The sequence below is a fragment of the Melanotaenia boesemani genome, chromosome 5 (genome assembly GCF_017639745.1).
Source record: "Melanotaenia boesemani isolate fMelBoe1 chromosome 5, fMelBoe1.pri, whole genome shotgun sequence".
NCBI lineage: Eukaryota > Metazoa > Chordata > Actinopteri > Atheriniformes > Melanotaeniidae > Melanotaenia > Melanotaenia boesemani.
This window is the reverse complement of record NC_055686.1, coordinates 29,561,683-29,578,733: the sequence shown is the minus strand read 5'-3', so window position 1 is coordinate 29,578,733 and position 17,051 is coordinate 29,561,683. Positions and strand designations below refer to the sequence as shown.

At 42.6% G+C, this 17,051-nt stretch overlaps 2 protein-coding genes across 5 annotated transcripts in view; both read left to right on the top strand.

Moving 5' to 3' along the window:
- Window positions 1-1,461: 1,461 nt before the first annotated feature.
- On the top strand, window positions 1,462-6,791 carry trmt10a (tRNA methyltransferase 10A). The gene is made up of 7 exons (XM_041984528.1): window positions 1,462-1,844; window positions 4,158-4,326; window positions 4,432-4,503; window positions 4,578-4,652; window positions 5,223-5,372; window positions 5,459-5,564; window positions 6,315-6,791. The coding sequence occupies exons 1-7, from the start codon at window positions 1,681-1,683 to the stop codon at window positions 6,518-6,520; spliced, it is 942 nt and encodes a 313-aa protein (XP_041840462.1). The 5' UTR covers window positions 1,462-1,680; the 3' UTR covers window positions 6,521-6,791.
- A 537-nt stretch (window positions 6,792-7,328) lies between these two features.
- Window positions 7,329-17,051, top strand: part of spata6l (spermatogenesis associated 6-like) — a 29,832-nt gene continuing 20,109 nt past the window's right edge. For 2 of the 4 annotated variants that reach the window (XM_041984522.1, XM_041984521.1), the window contains exons 1-6: window positions 9,514-9,599; window positions 11,301-11,438; window positions 11,555-11,603; window positions 12,727-12,768; window positions 14,323-14,447; window positions 14,660-14,752. In XM_041984522.1, coding sequence (XP_041840456.1) covers window positions 9,552-9,599; window positions 11,301-11,438; window positions 11,555-11,603; window positions 12,727-12,768; window positions 14,323-14,447; window positions 14,660-14,752 — 495 coding nt within the window. In that variant the 5' untranslated portion in view covers window positions 9,514-9,551. Of the gene's footprint in view, window positions 7,541-9,513; window positions 9,600-11,300; window positions 11,439-11,554; window positions 11,604-12,726; window positions 12,769-14,322; window positions 14,448-14,659; window positions 14,753-17,051 lie in introns of those variants that run through there. The other 2 variants (XM_041984524.1, XM_041984523.1) reach the window with 2 other exon arrangements.

Here is a 17,051-nt window from a genome sequence, read left to right as displayed (position 1 = left end):
ATGGAACAAACTGCCAGTGGAGATTAAACTTTCACCAAATGTAGAAATTTTTAAATCCAAGTTAAAAACATTTCTTTTCTCAAGCGCTTATGCATGAAATCTGCATGTTAACTTTTTAATTTATCTTGCTTTTAATAATTTTAATGTAATTTATTATTTTATTGTGATTATGTGTTGATGCCTTTTACTATTTTTTAATATCTGTAATGCCTTTGTTTTATGTAAAGCACTTTGAATTGTCTTGTACATGAAATGTGCTGTACAAATAAACTGTCTTGCCTTGCCTTGCCTTTGATCAAGTTTTAGGAAAATGCTGCAATCATCTCTGGTTTCCTGGAAACATCTAAAGAAATGAGAAGTGTTTACAGGTTAAAAGCATAGGCTAGGTTCATCTTTACTCCAATACCAGAACTAATGCAAAGCACTTCCACTGTTCCAGATCATTCTACATGTAGGATTTCAGCCAGTGAAACATTTAGGTTTTAGATTTATTGTGTCTGTTTAGACTGATAATCTCAAACATGTTTAATCTTTAATTGAGCTTAATTAAAGGGAAACTATTGAAGGTGCTTGTTCCACCTGGTTGAGACAGTTCCAGTTTCCCTGCAGGCTGGAGAAGAGAAGGATTTTTCTGCAAATGAAAAATAGTTCAGCAGTTTTTAAAAAAGGAATGAAAAGACTGGACATTTCAGAAAAACTTCAGCGAGATAATGGTGCTGTTAATAAATGAGTGATGCTGGTTCAGATAAGGGCAAAGGGAGGAAAGTCTCCGTCAGGAAAAAACAGACATCAGTTGATGAGCAGCAGGTTTTTAATGCAGGATCTGGACCTTCGTTAGCCAATGATCACTCAGAAGAACGTTTGCAGTGATTCAGAAATACGCAAAGACTCATTTTCTACCAGTTTTATTCTCTGATGAATGCTGTGATACATTGGATGGTCCGGATGGATGGAGGTGTGGATGGTCCAGATGGTCCGGATGGATGGAGGTGTGGATGGTCCAGATGGTCCAGGTGGATGGAATTCTGGATGGTACAAGTGGATGGAGTTAAAACCTTTTTTAACATTAATTTAATTTGAGTTTTTAATTTATTCTCAAATTAATATTTTTAGAAATTAAACCAAACTTTGTTTACATTTTTTGTAAATTCTCTCAAGTTAGTGGAGAATGACCCAGCTTTGAAGTAGTTTTCACTGCTGGGGAACTTTGTTGTGATTTAAATGCTTTTTATGTGCCCTGTGCATTTCATTATCTATTTATTTATTCATAATTGTATCCATTATTTAAGATAAATTAAGATCTATGATTTTTTTCAGCTCTGAAATTACATTATGATGTCTTGATTTTGATATATATATATATATGTATATATGTTTCTTTTTTCTGTTTTTTTTTTTTGTTTTGTTTTGTTTTTTGTTCCCTTTACGTGAAGGCTTTCGGCGCTCTTTAGTGACGTCACATATGCGCCAAACTACATCATGTGGAATAGCGGCGTGATGAGATAGTTAGTGTAGTTTTCGTGTGACTGGCTGTGTGCATATCCGGGCTGTTTAGTACAAAAAAAATCTTCTTTAAAAACAGAAAAGAAGTGTTTGTGGTCAGTAAATGCGGCTCGTGAACTCTGCTGAGCAAGCTAACATCACCCAGCTGACACAGCGACATCAGTCATCTATTCACAGATGGCTGATGACAGCGTGAAAAACGAGGCTTCTGCTCAGCAGGGGAATGAAAACGAAGATAAAAATGACGAAGGCGGTGATGGAGAAGTTGAAACCCTGTCCAAGAGGCAGAGGAAGAAGCTTCTGAAGCAGCAGAAGTGGGAGGAAGAGAGGGAGCAGCGAAAGTAAGTAGCGTGTCCCCACTGCTTACATAGGTTGGGTAAATAACAGTCATTTATAGTCCTTATCAGATGACATACAACAACACATTATGTCACACTTTAAGTTTTTATTAAACAATAACCATTTTCACAAGTGGTGTGAGAATCAAAATGTAGCTTCCTATGATAATAAGCGGGGAAGCTGCAGCTAGTCGCTGCTTTTCAAAGGCAGTTATTAACTGATGGTCATCAGGCCCATCACTTCTGTTAAAGCAGGATTGATGTGCGTGAAAGCACAAAGCCAAGGAGGAAAGACATCAGAAATGATCTAATCAATCTTAGAAGAGTGTTTAGTATACTATAAACTGTCTGGATTCCACTGTCCTACAGAGAGAAAGATTAATAAATCGTAAACATTCAAGACAGCTGTCCATCTTTCTAGGAGTGGACGTCCCAGCAGGATCAGCCCAAGACCTGACCCAGTAGCTCCACCTGAGACTCTCCAGGCCTCAGTTAGCATGCCAAATGTTAAAGTTCATGAAAGTCCAGTTAGAAAAAGACTGAACCACTATGTCTTGTTAGAAAAGGTTGCAGGGAAAAGCCTCTTCTCTCTAAAAAGCGAAAAGCTGCACCTGAACAAACCAGCAGACTTCTGGAACCAGGTCCTCTGGACAGACTAGTCCAGAGTGGACATGTTTGGTCCTTAAACGCCTCATAGCAGCTGTCAGCACGGTGGTGGAAGGAGGCACATCCTTCTTTAGCTAACTGTTCACAGATGGTTTGCATAAACCAGTGCTTGTCAGTATTTTTCCTCCGTTGTTTTTTTTTTTAAAATCAGGCGTGTTAGTCAGGAAACTTAAACACATCACGCAGACTGAGAAAAACTGGTAAATAGTATTCTCTAATCCCTGCTAGAGAAATGCCAGTTAACCCTTAAAACTCCAGACCATTTTCTGCTATCTTTATTCCACTCAAACCCTTCTAATCCCAGTATAAACCAGTCTGTAGCAGCTGAAGCTTTTAATTCCAGTATAAACCAGCCTGTAGCAGATGAAGCTTTTAATCCCAGTATAAACCAGTCTGTAGCAGCTGAAGCTTTTAATCCCAGTATAAACCAGTCTGTAGCAGCTGAAGCTTTTAATCCCAGTATAAACCAGTCTGTAGAAGCTGAAGCTTTTAATTCCAGTATAAACCAGTCTGTAGCAGCTGAAGCTTTTTATCCCAGTATAAACCAGCCTGTAGCTGCTGAAGCTTTTAATCCCAGTATAAACCAGTCTGTAGCAGCTGAAGCTTTTAATCCCAGTATAAACCAGTCTGTAGCAGCTGAAGCTTCTAATCTCAGTATAAACCAGTCTGTAGAAGCTGAAGCTTTTAATTCCAGTATAAACCAGTCTGTAGAAGCTGAAGCTTTTAATTCCAGTATAAACCAGTCTGTAGAAGCTGAAGCTTTTAATTCCAGTATAAACCAGTCTGTAGAAGCTGAAGCTTTTAATTCCAGTATAAACCAGTCTGTAGCAGCTGCTTTGTGGCGCCACCGTGCATCAGAAACATCTTCTTGGCTTTATTCCAGCCATAGAGGAGCATTATTTTTCTTCTTTTCAGACACACATAGAACTTTCTGCTCACTGGTTGATCTTTGGCTGCTCCTGATTGGATAGTACCGTCAATCTAAGCTCTCTGATTGGTGGAAAGTCTGTCAGGAAGTGGCTTCATCATCATGTCCAGGTCTAAATAGAGGTCTCTTAGCAACACAGTAGTGATAGTGATCTTTTTATGATGAAATGTGATAAATAATGCTGTTATCATGGATCATTGTGGATTTACCAGATAGAGTCTCTGAATAAAACTACATTTAGTGGCTGGATTGTAAACCTCCTGGACGGGATAGAAATGCTTGGAAAACTTCCGTAAATCACCTAAAGCAGGGCTACTCAATTCGGTCCTACGAGGGCCGCAATCCAGCAGGTTTTCCATGTATCCCTGCACCAACACACCTGAGTCAAATTAATGAGTCATTGTGTAGAACCTGATTGGCTGTTAGAGCCACCTAATTTGACTCAGGTGTGTTGTTGCAGGGATACATGGAAAACCTGCTGGATTGCGGCCCTCGTAGGACCGAATTGAGTAGCCCTGACCTAAAGGGTAGCTATCCATCACAGTTTATCCGCAGAGCTACACACCTACGCTGCTGGTGGTAGAAGATGGACCTTGGGGAGATCTGATGGAGGTTTAGAGTTAAATGAGTTTCCTGTGACATAAGTTCTCTATAAGGAACGTTTCTCCTCTGAACACTTCAAGACAAGTATAAACTAGATGTCTGTCCTGTCTTGACTGCAGGCAGAGAAGAAAGGAGAGGAAGCTGCAGCATCGACAGGAGAGGCAGAATCAGCGGGATCAGGAGGGAAGAGATGGCCAGAGTTCCAGGAAACGTCCACGTCGAGAGGTGACGCCCAGCGCTCTGCGGCTGGTGGTGGACTGCAGCTTCGATGACCTCATGCTTATCAAGGTAAACAACTGCAGGGCAACATGTGCGTTATGGTAGAGAGACTGAAAAAGGACTGGTCTTTTCCTGGTGCACGATGGGAGAAACATAACTCCTCTGCCTCCTCAGGATGTCCGGAAGCTTCACAAACAGATCCAGCGGTGCTATGCTGAGAACAGACGAGCCTCTCATCCGGTTCAGGTCGGTGGTAACACCTTTATGATCAGCATCGCACTCTGAGACCAGGTGTAGATGTGATGCGTGTCTGCTTCCAGTTTTATCTAACGAGCCTGGGAGGACAGCTGAGACAGAGCATGGACGAAAAGGACAGAGGATGGGTCAACTGGAAGGTAAACGACAACATACCCCGTCTTCTCCCGTCGTTTATTCAGCCGGGATGAAAATAAAATGAAGACGTTTACATCAGAGTAATTACAGGATCTGATCCTTAATCATAAGTTATGAGCTTGTAAAACAGACGTTTGGCTTCAGGGCAGCAAACTTTCTCTCAATGTTTAATTTATGATTTATGAAAATCAGACTGTTTTCTGTTCTAATAAAAAACCTGATGTAAAACAAATTAGTCCCAGAAGACATAAATCACGAGTCAGCTCTGCAGCGGAGGGTTACACTTTAGGTTGCAGCCATGTGATTGGCTGGTTAGCTAATGTGGTTGCCATAGTTTCATTTTCGGTAACTCTACCTGTTCTCTGATGCAGTGACTCAGAGAAGTTTGTTTCCAGGTAATAACACAGTGGTGATGCAGCAGGTTATGATGATGAAAAAGTTCCATGTTTTGGCCAATCATGGCATCAGAACAGTTTCAGTTATAAAGCAACGAAATAAAGTAAAAGTGGGATCTTGGGACCAGAGAACAGTGTACAGGTTGAGCAGCAGTGTGATGTGTTGTTTCTCTGCAGGACATCTTCATAAAAACAGAGCATTACAGCCAAGTTGTAGCCAAGGAGGAGCTGGTGTACCTGACCTCCGACTCCCCCAACGTGCTGCAGGAGCTGGACCAAAACAAGGCCTATGTGATCGGAGGCCTGGTGGACCACAACCACCACAAGGTCCGTCCGGCTGCCGCAACCCACTGGTTGCAACAGGTGCTGACTGGGTTGGTTTGAAGTTAACCTGCAGGGATTTTGGTTTGCAGGGAATTACGTTTGAGCGGGCGAAGGAGCTGGGAATCGAACATGCACAGCTTCCTCTGAGCAGCTTTGTCAAAATGAACAGTCGGAAGGTTCTGGCAGTCAACCATGGTGAGGAGCTTTCCATCTTTTTTTCCTTACACAGCCTTAAACCCTTCAGACAAGAGAAAAATGTTCCAAAAAGTAAATATTAAAGTAATATAAAATATTATATATTCATTTATTTACATTAAATCTTTTGACCAACTTCAGTTCTGATAACTAATGAAGAAATGTGCGTTTTTAAATGAATTTTTATTCCTTTAATGACATTTTGGGACTAAAAACTCATGTTTTGAATGATGAACACAAAATCTGAAATATGTTCCATGTATTAAGTGCAAAGTGGGATCTTTTTTTTTTTTTGAAGGATTATTACACTCCTGGATATGTTAATAACTGACAGTAACGTTGGTAGAGAGGTTCTTCAAGTCCTGCAAGATGGAAAGATGCAATTTCAGTAAACTGTTAAATTTAACTTCATTGTGATTTATTCTGAACCAGGAACCTGCTCTAAGAAACATAATTAAATCCAAACACCATATTAGAGCTTGGCCGTATGTAAAAGACTAAATGCTAAAATTTTAGTAGGATCATAAACATATAGTATAAAAATGGTGCATAAATGTCTGAAGGGTAAAAGGTTGCTGCAGAGTGCATTTCACCCCAAATCGCAGATCCATAGCTAAATATTGTCCCACTACCATTAATAAAAATAAAACTAAAGTGTATCAAGGGGTGCACAAGAGTAAAACATTAATAATACAGCGAAGAATGCAGGAGATTTGAGGTTTTGAAGGCCTGTTTTAATCTGTCCTGCAGTGTTTGAGATCATCCTGGCATATCTGGAGAAGGGCAGCTGGCAGGAGGCCTTCTTCACCGTCCTCCCGCAGAGAAAAGGAGCCATGGCCCTACACCAGGAAGGAGCAAACACTCAGGATAAACAAGGCTCCAGTTCTGACTCTGATCCCGAATCAACGGAGCAAACCGGAGCTGAAAACGCTGGACAAAAGGACAACTCCAAATGAAAATGTTGATTTTTCTTTCTTTTTTTATTCCAGCAGAAGTTTCTGTTAAATATTTGTTTTTTCTTCTAGATATTTATTCAAGTTTTATATTGCTCCAGTGGGGGTGTGTTATGGTTTACTGCAGGTTTTGATCTCAGCGTGATACCGTTTAATTTTTTATCCTTATTTTTGCTTTGGACCTGGAGGCTGAAGTTGTCAGAAGTGTGCCAAATGGAACGACCTAAAAGATTTCAAACAGCATAAAGGTGAAGCCTGAACGTGTTTATTCCCACATCCATGTGTTGATTTTATGAATATACAAAAACATTAATTCATGGATTCTTCAGAGAAAATTACAAGAAGTGTTTGTGGAAACAAGGAAGTTTTGTTGGTGAATAAAACTCTGTAAAAACAGCATGGAGGCGGTAAGAAAAAAATTAAAATAGAAATAAAAACTTTTTATAGGAAGTGTATAGATTAAACCGTAAGACTTGAGTTAACTGAGACATAGTGAAAAGATAAGTACTGAAATCCAGGAGTCTTTTTATTGTGGTGAGCTTAGTACAAAAGGTGGATTAGTGGATTCTTTTTCCCCTTTAAACCAAAACTTCTGAACTTTGGCAGATCTAACTGAGATCTCCCCTAACAACGGATAATCCGACATCGTCTTCATCCCGTGTCTTTTGTGAGATCTCTCCAGCCAGTAAAAGTCAGTCAGACGTTGACTCTTGTCTTTCAGCTTTATTTGTATAGCGCCACTTCACAACGTCATCTCATGCCATTGGAAAGGAAAAACTCCCTTTTAACAGGAAGTATAAACCTGTGGTAGAACCCGGCTCGACGAGGGCAGCCATCTGCCTCGACCTGTTCGGGTGGAGAGGAGAGAAAGACCAACAGACATGGCAACTTTTATCCCGGAAGACCTGCTGAAGGCTGTTATGTCCTCTGCGACAAGTGGCAACTTTTTTCCTGTTTTTGAGGCCACGAGAACCAAATGATGCCATTTCTAAGAAGTATTGTGTGATTGGTCGGACGTTTGAGGTGGGTGTGGTATACACACACACTGCTCAAAAAAATAAAGGGAACACGTAACACAAAGTAACTCAAAGTAACTCAAAGTCCATCATACTTTTGTGAAATCAAACTGTCCACTTAGGAAGCAACACTGACTGACAATCAGTTTCACTGCAGGCGGTGACCACAGACCACTTCTTAGTTTTTATGCTTTCTGGCTGATGTTTTGGTCACTTTTGAATGCTGGCGGTGCTTTCACTCTAGTAGTAGCATGAGACGGAGTCTACAACCCACACAAGTGGCTCAGGTAGTGCAGCTCATCCAGGATGGCACATCAATGTGAGTTGTGGCAGAAAGTTTGCTCTGTCCGTCAGCTTAGTGTCCAGAGCGTGGAGGCGCTACCAAGAGACAGGCCATTACATCAGGAGATGTGGAGGAGGCCGTAGGAGGCAACAACCCAGCAGCAGAAACGCTACCTCTTCCTTTGTGCAAGGAGGAACAGGAGGAGCACTGCCAGAGCCCTGCAACATGACCTCCAGCAGGCCACAAATGTGCATGTGTGTCTACTCAAACGGTCAGAAACAGACTCCATGAGGGTGGTATGAAGCCAGACGTCCACAGGTGGGGGTTGTGCTTACAGCCCAACACCGTGCAGGACGTTTGGCATTTGCCAGAGAACATCAAGATTGGCAGCTTCGCCACTGGCACCCTGTGCTCTTCACACATGAAAGCAGGTTCACACTGAGCACATGTGATAGACGTGACAGTGTGGAGACGCGGTGGAGAACGTTCTGCTGTCTGCAACATCCTCCAGCATGACCAATTTGGCAGTGGGTCAGTAATGGTGTGGGGTGGCATTTCTTTGGGGGGCTGCACAGCCCTCCATGTGCTCGCCAGAGGCAGCCTGACTGCCATTAGGTACCGAGATGAGATCCTCAGACCCCTCGTGAGACCATATGCTGGTGTGGTTGTGAGGGATCTAAGCATAGCATTTTTATGATACACACTCAAGTTTTACCATATAAGGTTCTCTGTCCTACAGACTGGATTCACACACGAACATGTCATCTATGCACACGAGCATCCTATATGCAAACTCTATGATTGGAGGACACAGGACTGAGGAATTTTCTTTGTTTAAACCCTATATAAGACAGAACTGTACATCAGGTCTTTAGGTCTTCATTCTGGTTTTGGGACCTCCAGATTTTTCTGCAGAAATCTGTTTTGATGTCTGAACTTTTGTAATAAACTTCTTTTTATTATTCAAGTCAGCATCCAGAGACATTTTTGCCTGAGGTTCAACTTTCCCACATCTCCTTATTCATCAGTTGGCCCTGGGTTCCTCCTAAAGCAAGACAACGCTAGACCTCATGTGGCTGGAGTGGGTCAGCAGTTCCTGCAAGACGAAGGCATTGATGCTATGGACTGGCCCGCCCGTTCCCCAGACCTGAATCCAACTGGGCACATCTGGGACATCATGTCTCACTCCATCCACCACTGACTGTCCAGGAGTTGGCGGATGCTTTAGTCCAGGTCTGGGAGGAGATGCCTCAGGAAACCATCCGCCCCCTCATCAGGAGCATACCCAGACGTTGTAGGAAGGCACATGGAGGCCACACACACTATTGAGCCTCATTTTGACTTGTTTTAAGGACATTACATCGAAGTTGGATCAGCCTGTAGTGTGTTTTTCCACTTTAATTTTGTATGTGACTCCAAATTAATAAATGAATAACTAAGTTAATAAATTTAAATTCCATTTATAATTTTTGTGCGATTTTGTTGTCAGCACAATCAACTATGTAAAGAACAAAGTGTTTAATAAGAATATTTAATTCCTTCAGATCTAGGATGTGTACTTTTAGTGTTCCCTTTATTTTTTGAGCAGTGTACATGATCCTATGTATTTCACTATTATATAGTGTACAATGGCATGAGGTTAGTCTTGGTTGCTCTAGCAACTAAACCCGGAAGTTGTTGTTTCCAAGGTAACGTGTAGACGACAGTAAACTAGAAGAGTTCGCTAGAGATCGTAATGTCTGGGAAAGCGCTGAAAGTGGTGGTTGAAATAAAGCTTCGAGCGGTAAAAAGAGTTTGTTTTTAACCACGAGCTTTTCTCTCGTATGAATTTATTTTTGGCTTCAGCTAAACTGGCATCTTTGCGAGCATGTGGAACAAACGCGCTTTGAGTGTCGCTAAAACTCGGAATGCACCTAATGCACCAAAATTACTTGAATTTAATACATAAATTTAGCCATTTTTGTTCGCCATTTCACCTTTTTCTTGGTCTAACAAGTTAATGTGTGCGGTTACTGGACAGCTGTTGGTCATTTTTAGGACATACACCTCTGGTTTACCGAATGTAATTAAAAGAAAACGAGGAAATAAATTAAGCTAAAAGTCATTTGTGCTACACACACACACACACACACATATCAGCCAGCAGGAGCAGCAGCCACTGAAATGCTGTTAGTGTGGTGAAGGAGAAACTTTGTAATGAGCCAATCAGAGGCAAGAATTATAAGAGCATTTTGCCTTTAAACAGTAGTTAATTAATTTTTAATCCATCAGTCAGGAATGTGGTACACAGCACCAGAAACCAAATCTGAGTCTAAATAATTCTGTACCAGACTGGATGTGACAGCACATCAATGAACCAGCCAGTAATTAATGGGAAAGTGTGTTTATGCCTATTGTCTTAGTGAAGGATGAAGATTTAGTAACTTTACTAGCTCCACCTGTTCAGCTTCTCCTTACCACAACTATCCAACCAGCCAATCACACGGCAGCCTGTAGTCATGCAGTCATGGTGAAGACGATGAAGTTCAAACTGAGCATCGGAATGAGGAAGAAAGGGGATTTAAGAGACTTTGAACATGGCAGGGCTGTTGCTCTTAGTATTTACTGGGATTTCCACCCACAACCATCTGTAGGGTTTCCAGAGAATGGTCTGAAGAAGAGAAAATATCCTGCGAGCAGCAGTTGTTTGGACCAGGATGCAGCAGAAGACCACACCGGGTGCCTCCTGTCAGCTAAGAACAGGAAATTGAGGCTACAATTCACACACACTCACCAACACTGGACAATAGAAGATGGAGAAACGTTGCTGGTCTGATGAGTCTCCATTTCAGCTCCGCATTCAGATGCTAGGCTCAGAATCTGCTGGAAACATCATGAAAACATGGATCCATCCATCTTCTTGGCCCACTTTGTTCCCCTTAGTACCAACATGGCCTGGTTTAACCAGCACAGCCTACCTGAGTATTGTTGCTGACCATGTCCATCCCTTTATGACCACAGTGGAGCATCTTCTGATGCTACTTCCAGCAGGATAATGCACCATGTCACAAAGCTCAGATCATCTTCAATGAGTTCACTGGAACGGCCTCCACAGCCACCAGATCTCAGTCCTACTAGAAGGCAGACCTGGTGAAGTGGTCTATGAGTGGATTTATTTCTGTTACTAAGATGTTTCAGGATGTAATCTGATGGTTCAATCACAAACAGCAGACATGAAAGTAAAACTTCTCTTGAGTCGTACTGAGCAATAACTGCACTCTGATGAGTCTTAACTTTTCTAAATAATAAGTTAAAAGAAAAAAAAAACAACAAACAAACAAGAAGTGGAGGAAAAGTTTCTTTTAAAGGACCACCTGAAAAATCTAAGACTGTTGTCTCTCTCTGCTGGTAGACTGGGGAAACGCAGCTCAACCACAGATCAGATCTGACCTCTACGCCTTCTTTAACTTATACATTCACGTTATGTTTTGCTCCTGTGTTCCAGGTTTCTTGTCCTGGAGTCCATCTGCCAGCCAGAGATGATATCTACATCAGCATGTGCTTCATGGGCCAGTACCGCCACTCTGAAAGTCTCCCCGCCGTCTTTCCTCTGCTGTTTCATGAGAAGATGACCTTTGAAAAGGCACGTTTACCCATTGTCCATGTGGGAGAAAGATAGCTGAGGGCCACATGTTATCACTCATCTCAGAAATTGTACCTGAGTACAGCAAGTCATACATTCATCAATGTTTTCTGTAGATTTTCAGACATGCATTCGATCCTGGAGACATCGCTGTGATGCTCGAGTGTAAGTCAAAGCATTATCACTCAGAAAATGTTTAGATTAAATTAAATTAAATTTAAAAGGTAAATTAATAAGAATTAAAATAAAGTAAAATATTATAAAGTAAATCATATGAAATTAAATGAGTTTGAATTAAAAAATAAAATGTTAAAATAGGTAGATAAATTGAAATAAAAATAAAGTAAAATACAATGTAAAAATAACTTAAAATAAATTAAATAAAATATCAGTAAATTAATGTGAAATAAAGTGAATTAAATTAAAAATAAAATAAATTAGAAAAATATAAAAATATATAATATAATATAATATAATATAATGTAAAATTGAATTTATTACAATTAAAAAAGCATTACAATAAATTAGATTAAATTAAATCAAATTAATTAAATGGAAATTAGATTAAGTTAAATAAAAAAATAAAATAGAATTAAATAAATTAATTAATATGAAATCAGATCAATTTTATTTAAAAATAAATAAATATAAAATTAAGTAAAATGAATTTAAATTCATTTAGAAATTAAATAACGTAAAATTATATAAAATAAATAACTGAAATCAAATACATTTTATTTAAATAATAAAATAAGTAATGTGAAAAAATAAAACAGAATTAAAATCAAATTCAAGTAAAAAGTAAATATATATGAAAGCAAAAGAAATAAAATTATGTAAAATATAAAGTGAAATAAAATAAATAAAATAATGAAGTTAAAAGTTTAGCGTCAGGACATTTACACATGACAATAATGTTAATCTGACTTTTAATCAGACTTAAAATTCACATAAACAGATAACATTTCAGACTGAAACCTTTTCAAATCCCATTCCTGAGATCACCAGTTAACACGGCCCTCACCACCACCACCAGCTTGTAGAACTTCCAGTTCATCGTGGTGCCAGGTCGCTCCGTCCTCAACTGAACTGTACAAACATATTACTAACCTAGTTCAGGTTTAAAGATGTAACGTGACTCTGGAGGCTTTACTGATCCTGTCTGCAGCGCTGTGCTGGATTTAGACTCCGTTAGAGAACTTGACTATAAACAGCCTCATTTTTCATCTGTGAACATGGTTTTTTGGGATGATATTTTTAGATCTGCCAGCTTGTTTCTTCTCCTCAGATGAAACTGTCAGAGCAGAACTGGTGCAGCTGATTCCTCCAGGTACGTTGGTTTAAGACTCCTGCTGTGCTGTGTGCACCTACAGATGTTTATGGCTTTCCATCTTTATACTGTTCTGTTCCGGCTTCTTTAAGACATGCTGCTGCCATGAAGTCTAGATGGCTGATAGTAGTGACTGCTCATGTTCACATCACTAGCATGAAGCAATGGTCAGCTTAGCCCATCATACACCAGAGTGTGTGTAGAAGGGGATTTCTGATGTACAGGAGTACATCTGATGAACCTCATTAGGGGAGATCTCAGAGAAGAGATGGTATGAAGACGATGAGCCGTTGGTAGGGGTTGCCAAAGTTTACTAGTGGGACTTAAAAGGTTTGTAAATCACTTTACTTCAGTTGTTTAGGCTCCTTCTCTGTCAGCTGATTATAGGGTAGGGGCTAAGTTAAGGCTCATGGGGAGGTAAAAGCTGTAGCTGTTTTCTTGTGTTACTTGTCAAGATTGTGGTTGCTAAGCAAGAAGACGACAACGACTTGACTTTTAACTTGAGCTAATTGTCATGACGTGTTTGTTTTGAAATGCCACGAGTTACTTTGAAAGGAAGTTCAGGGATTTTGGAACAGTAAGTACTTCATGCTAATCCACAGAGCATGCTGTGTACATGCCTTCTTAAAACGTTTTTGCCTTGAAGAAACATTGCTTGTGAGTATTGATGAGTAGACTGATCTTATAAGTCTCTTCTGTTTAACGTGTAAGCATGTTTATCTTGTTGTGTGTTTTTCTTGTTAGTTAATGTGGTTAAACTACACCATTTCTGGAGTGTATTTGCTGCATTTATCATAGAACGAGGATATATGCATTATTGATGGCAGCAAGTTTGTTCACTGAAGGTGACCGTATCTTTTTGTTCAGATATTTAGTAAATATTTAGATAAAAAACGTAAATTGCATTTTGTTTGTTTTCAGTTTTACAGAAGAAAATGTTCACTGGACAAAGGACAGAGTAAAGCCTTTGAAATCACTCTCTACGTCTGATGTTCATTGAAGCTGTTAGTTGTCTGTCAAGTTGAGCAAAGGAATGCACGATAAGGACAGAACAATAATGCTTTATCTTCTTCCACCAGGATGTCCCAGTAGTCTTTCAGATGAAGATGACATAGACTGGGCTCCTATTAAAAATCTCAGTCATGATAGAATATAACAGCTGATTGTGGTTTGTTTACACCAAACACATGTAGCAACAAACGTATGTTTCTTGCTTCCAGGAGCAGAATCATGATTTATCATGAAGGGTCTTAGTCTCAACTGCTGTCATCCATCCATACACCAGGAAGTTGTAGACTTCCAGGGTTTTCCGTGTTTTTGTCTGCGTGGCCCTTGTTTTCTTTTCCATACTTTACTCAAATGCCCAACTTTGTAGTTGTGGATTCTAAGAGATGTTTGTGTTTTAATTAAGTGTGACATCATATGTTGTTGCATATGAAGAAAAGAAAGTTTTTTGTATCTAAAGATGGCTTCACATTGTTAAAGACAATCTGTTTCCTCTGTCGTGTCATGTCCTAACAAGCTCACATAATGACATAAGGTAGTATTTTACAGTGGGCGACACTCTGGCCAGCTTTGAAGAAGATGCTCGAAGTTTTTTATTTCCGGAGCCCAAACTTGTTCCGCCGTTCTCTGGAGTGGACCGGGAGGTTCTGATGATGCGAGCGCCTCACTTTCATGTAGGTTAACACACCAAGTGCACAATAATATTTGTTATTCTTGGCAATGTGGATAAAGACAACTTATATGTAGGTTATCACCTTATAAATATACAGTTGCTCCTCCTTTGTTTAACATGTATTAAATTATTATAAAAAAAAAAACTCTGACGTCCTCAAAACAAGGACTTAGTCAAATATGAATTTATTAAAAACTGATGCTTCCTCTCCAGGGTATTGCTCCAAGGTTGGAGTTCTCCACCAAAACAACCATCGTTGAGTGCTCACCTGATGCAGAGGTCACCATTCACCCCAATAAACCCCTGGTAATAAAGAAATGGCTGGAACTGCATGGAGAAATGTTATAAATGGTCCAAACCCTGCAAAACCCCAAAATAGAAAGATGAACAAGCATTTTTCACCTCTCAGATAAAAATAAAGGAAGCCTCTAGTGCAGAAATAGACAGGTTTTTACATGTTTTACATTCTAGTTTTTACAGAAATGCTGTGATATTGCTCCGGTGGGCCTTGATGGGAGCAGAACTTCTGTATTAGGCCAGAACAAATAAATATAATAATAATAATAATAATAATAATAATATTCACAGCAGTCGTATTTTTAAAATTCATGATACTTTAAAAAAAACTGATATTCTGCTCCTCACCAACTGTTAATTTATTGTTTAATGTTGCTGAATTCCCCCGTAAATAATCATTTTCTTATACATGCATACCTACATATGAACAGGAATCCAGAGATAACCTGAATCCCCTGACTCCAGAACAATGCACCGCACATTCAACCCCACAGATCACACAGCGAGCATCCACAGCTGTCCCCGCACCCACGCTGTAACCTCCCACAGCTGTCCCCGCACCCACGCTGTAACCACCTGCAGCTGTCCCCTCACCCACTCTGTAACCACCCGCAGCTGTCCCCGCACCCACGCTGTAACCACCCGCAGCTGTCCCCGCACCCACGCTGTAACCACCTGCAGCTGTCCCCTCACCCACGCTGTAACCACCCGCAGCTGTCCCCGCACCCATGCTGTAACGACCTGCAGCTGTCCCCGCACCCACGCTATAACGACCTGCAGCTGTCCCCGCACCCACGCTGTAACCTCCCACAGCTGTCCCCACACCCACGCTGTAACCACTCGCAGCTGTCCCCGCACCCATGCTGTAACGACCTGCAGCTGTCCCCGCACCCACGCTGTAACCACTCACAGCTGTCCCCTCACCCACGCTGTAACCACCCGCAGCTGTCCCCGCACCCACGCTGTAACCACCTGCAGCTGTCCCCTCACCCACGCTGTAACCACCCGCAGCTGTCCCCGCACCCATGCTGTAACGACCTGCAGCTGTCCCCACACCCACGCTATAACGACCTGCAGCTGTCCCCGCACCCACGCTGTAACCTCCCACAGCTGTCCCCACACCCACGCTGTAACCACTCGCAGCTGTCCCCGCACCCATGCTGTAACGACCTGCAGCTGTCCCCGCACCCACGCTGTAACCACTCACAGCTGTCCCCTCACCCACGCTGTAACCTCCCACAGCTGTCCCCTCACCCACGCTGTAACCACTCGCAGCTGTCCCCGCACCCACGCTGTAACCACCCACAGCTGTCCCCACACCCATGCTGTAACCACCCGCAGCTGTCCCCGCACCCACGCTGTAACCACCCGCAGCTGTCCCCTCACCCACTCTGTAACCACCCGCAGCTGTCCCCGCACCCACGCTGTAACCACTCGCAGCTGTCCCCTCACCCACTCTGTAACCACCCGCAGCTGTCCCCGCACCCACGCTGTAACCACCCGCAGCTGTCCCCGCACCCACGCTGTAACCACCCGCAGCTGTCCCCTCACCCACTCTGTAACCACCCGCAGCTGTCCCCGCACCCACGCTGTAACCACTCGCAGCTGTCCCCGCACCCACGCTGTAACCACCCGCAGCTGTCCCCGCACCCAGGCTGTAACCACCCGCAGCTGTCCCCTCACCCACGCTGTAACCACCCGCAGCTGTCCCCGCACCCACGCTGTAACCACCCGCAGCTGTCCCCTCACCCACGCTGTAACCACCCGCAGCTGTCCCCGCACCCACGCTGTAACCACCCGCAGCTGTCCCCTTACCCACGCTGTAACCACCCGCAGCTGTCCCCTCACCCACGCTGTAACCACCCGCAGCTGTCCCCGCACCCAGGCTGTAACCACCCGCAGCTGTCCCCGCCCGCACCCACGCTGTAACCACCTGCAGCTGTCCCCTCACACACGCTGTAACCTCCCGCAGCTGTCCCCGCACCCACGCTGTAACCACCTGCAGCTGTCCCCTCACCCACGCTGTAACCTCCCGCAGCTGTCCCCGCCCGCACCCACGCTGTAACCACTCACAGCTGTCCCCTCACCCACGCTGTAACCTCCCACAGCTGTCCCCGCACCCACGCTGTAACCACCCGCAGCTGTCCCCGCACCCACGCTGTAACCACCCGCAGCTGTCCCCTCACCCACTCTGTAACCACCCGCAGCTGTCCCCGCACCCACGCTGTAACCACTCGCAGCTGTCCCCGCACCCACGCTGTAACCACCTGCAGCTGTCCCCTCACCCACTCTGTAACCACCCGCAGCT

Excerpts from the sequence above, each read along its gene's own strand:
- trmt10a (XM_041984528.1), top strand. The coding sequence starts at position 1,681 with ATGGCTGATGACAGCGTGAAAAACGAGGCTTCTGCTCAGCAGGGGAAT. Across the intron at positions 4,327-4,431 it reads ATGACCTCATGCTTATCAAG|GATGTCCGGAAGCTTCACAA; the intron begins GTAAACAACTGC and ends CTGCCTCCTCAG. Across the intron at positions 4,653-5,222 it reads GAGGATGGGTCAACTGGAAG|GACATCTTCATAAAAACAGA; the intron begins GTAAACGACAAC and ends GTTTCTCTGCAG.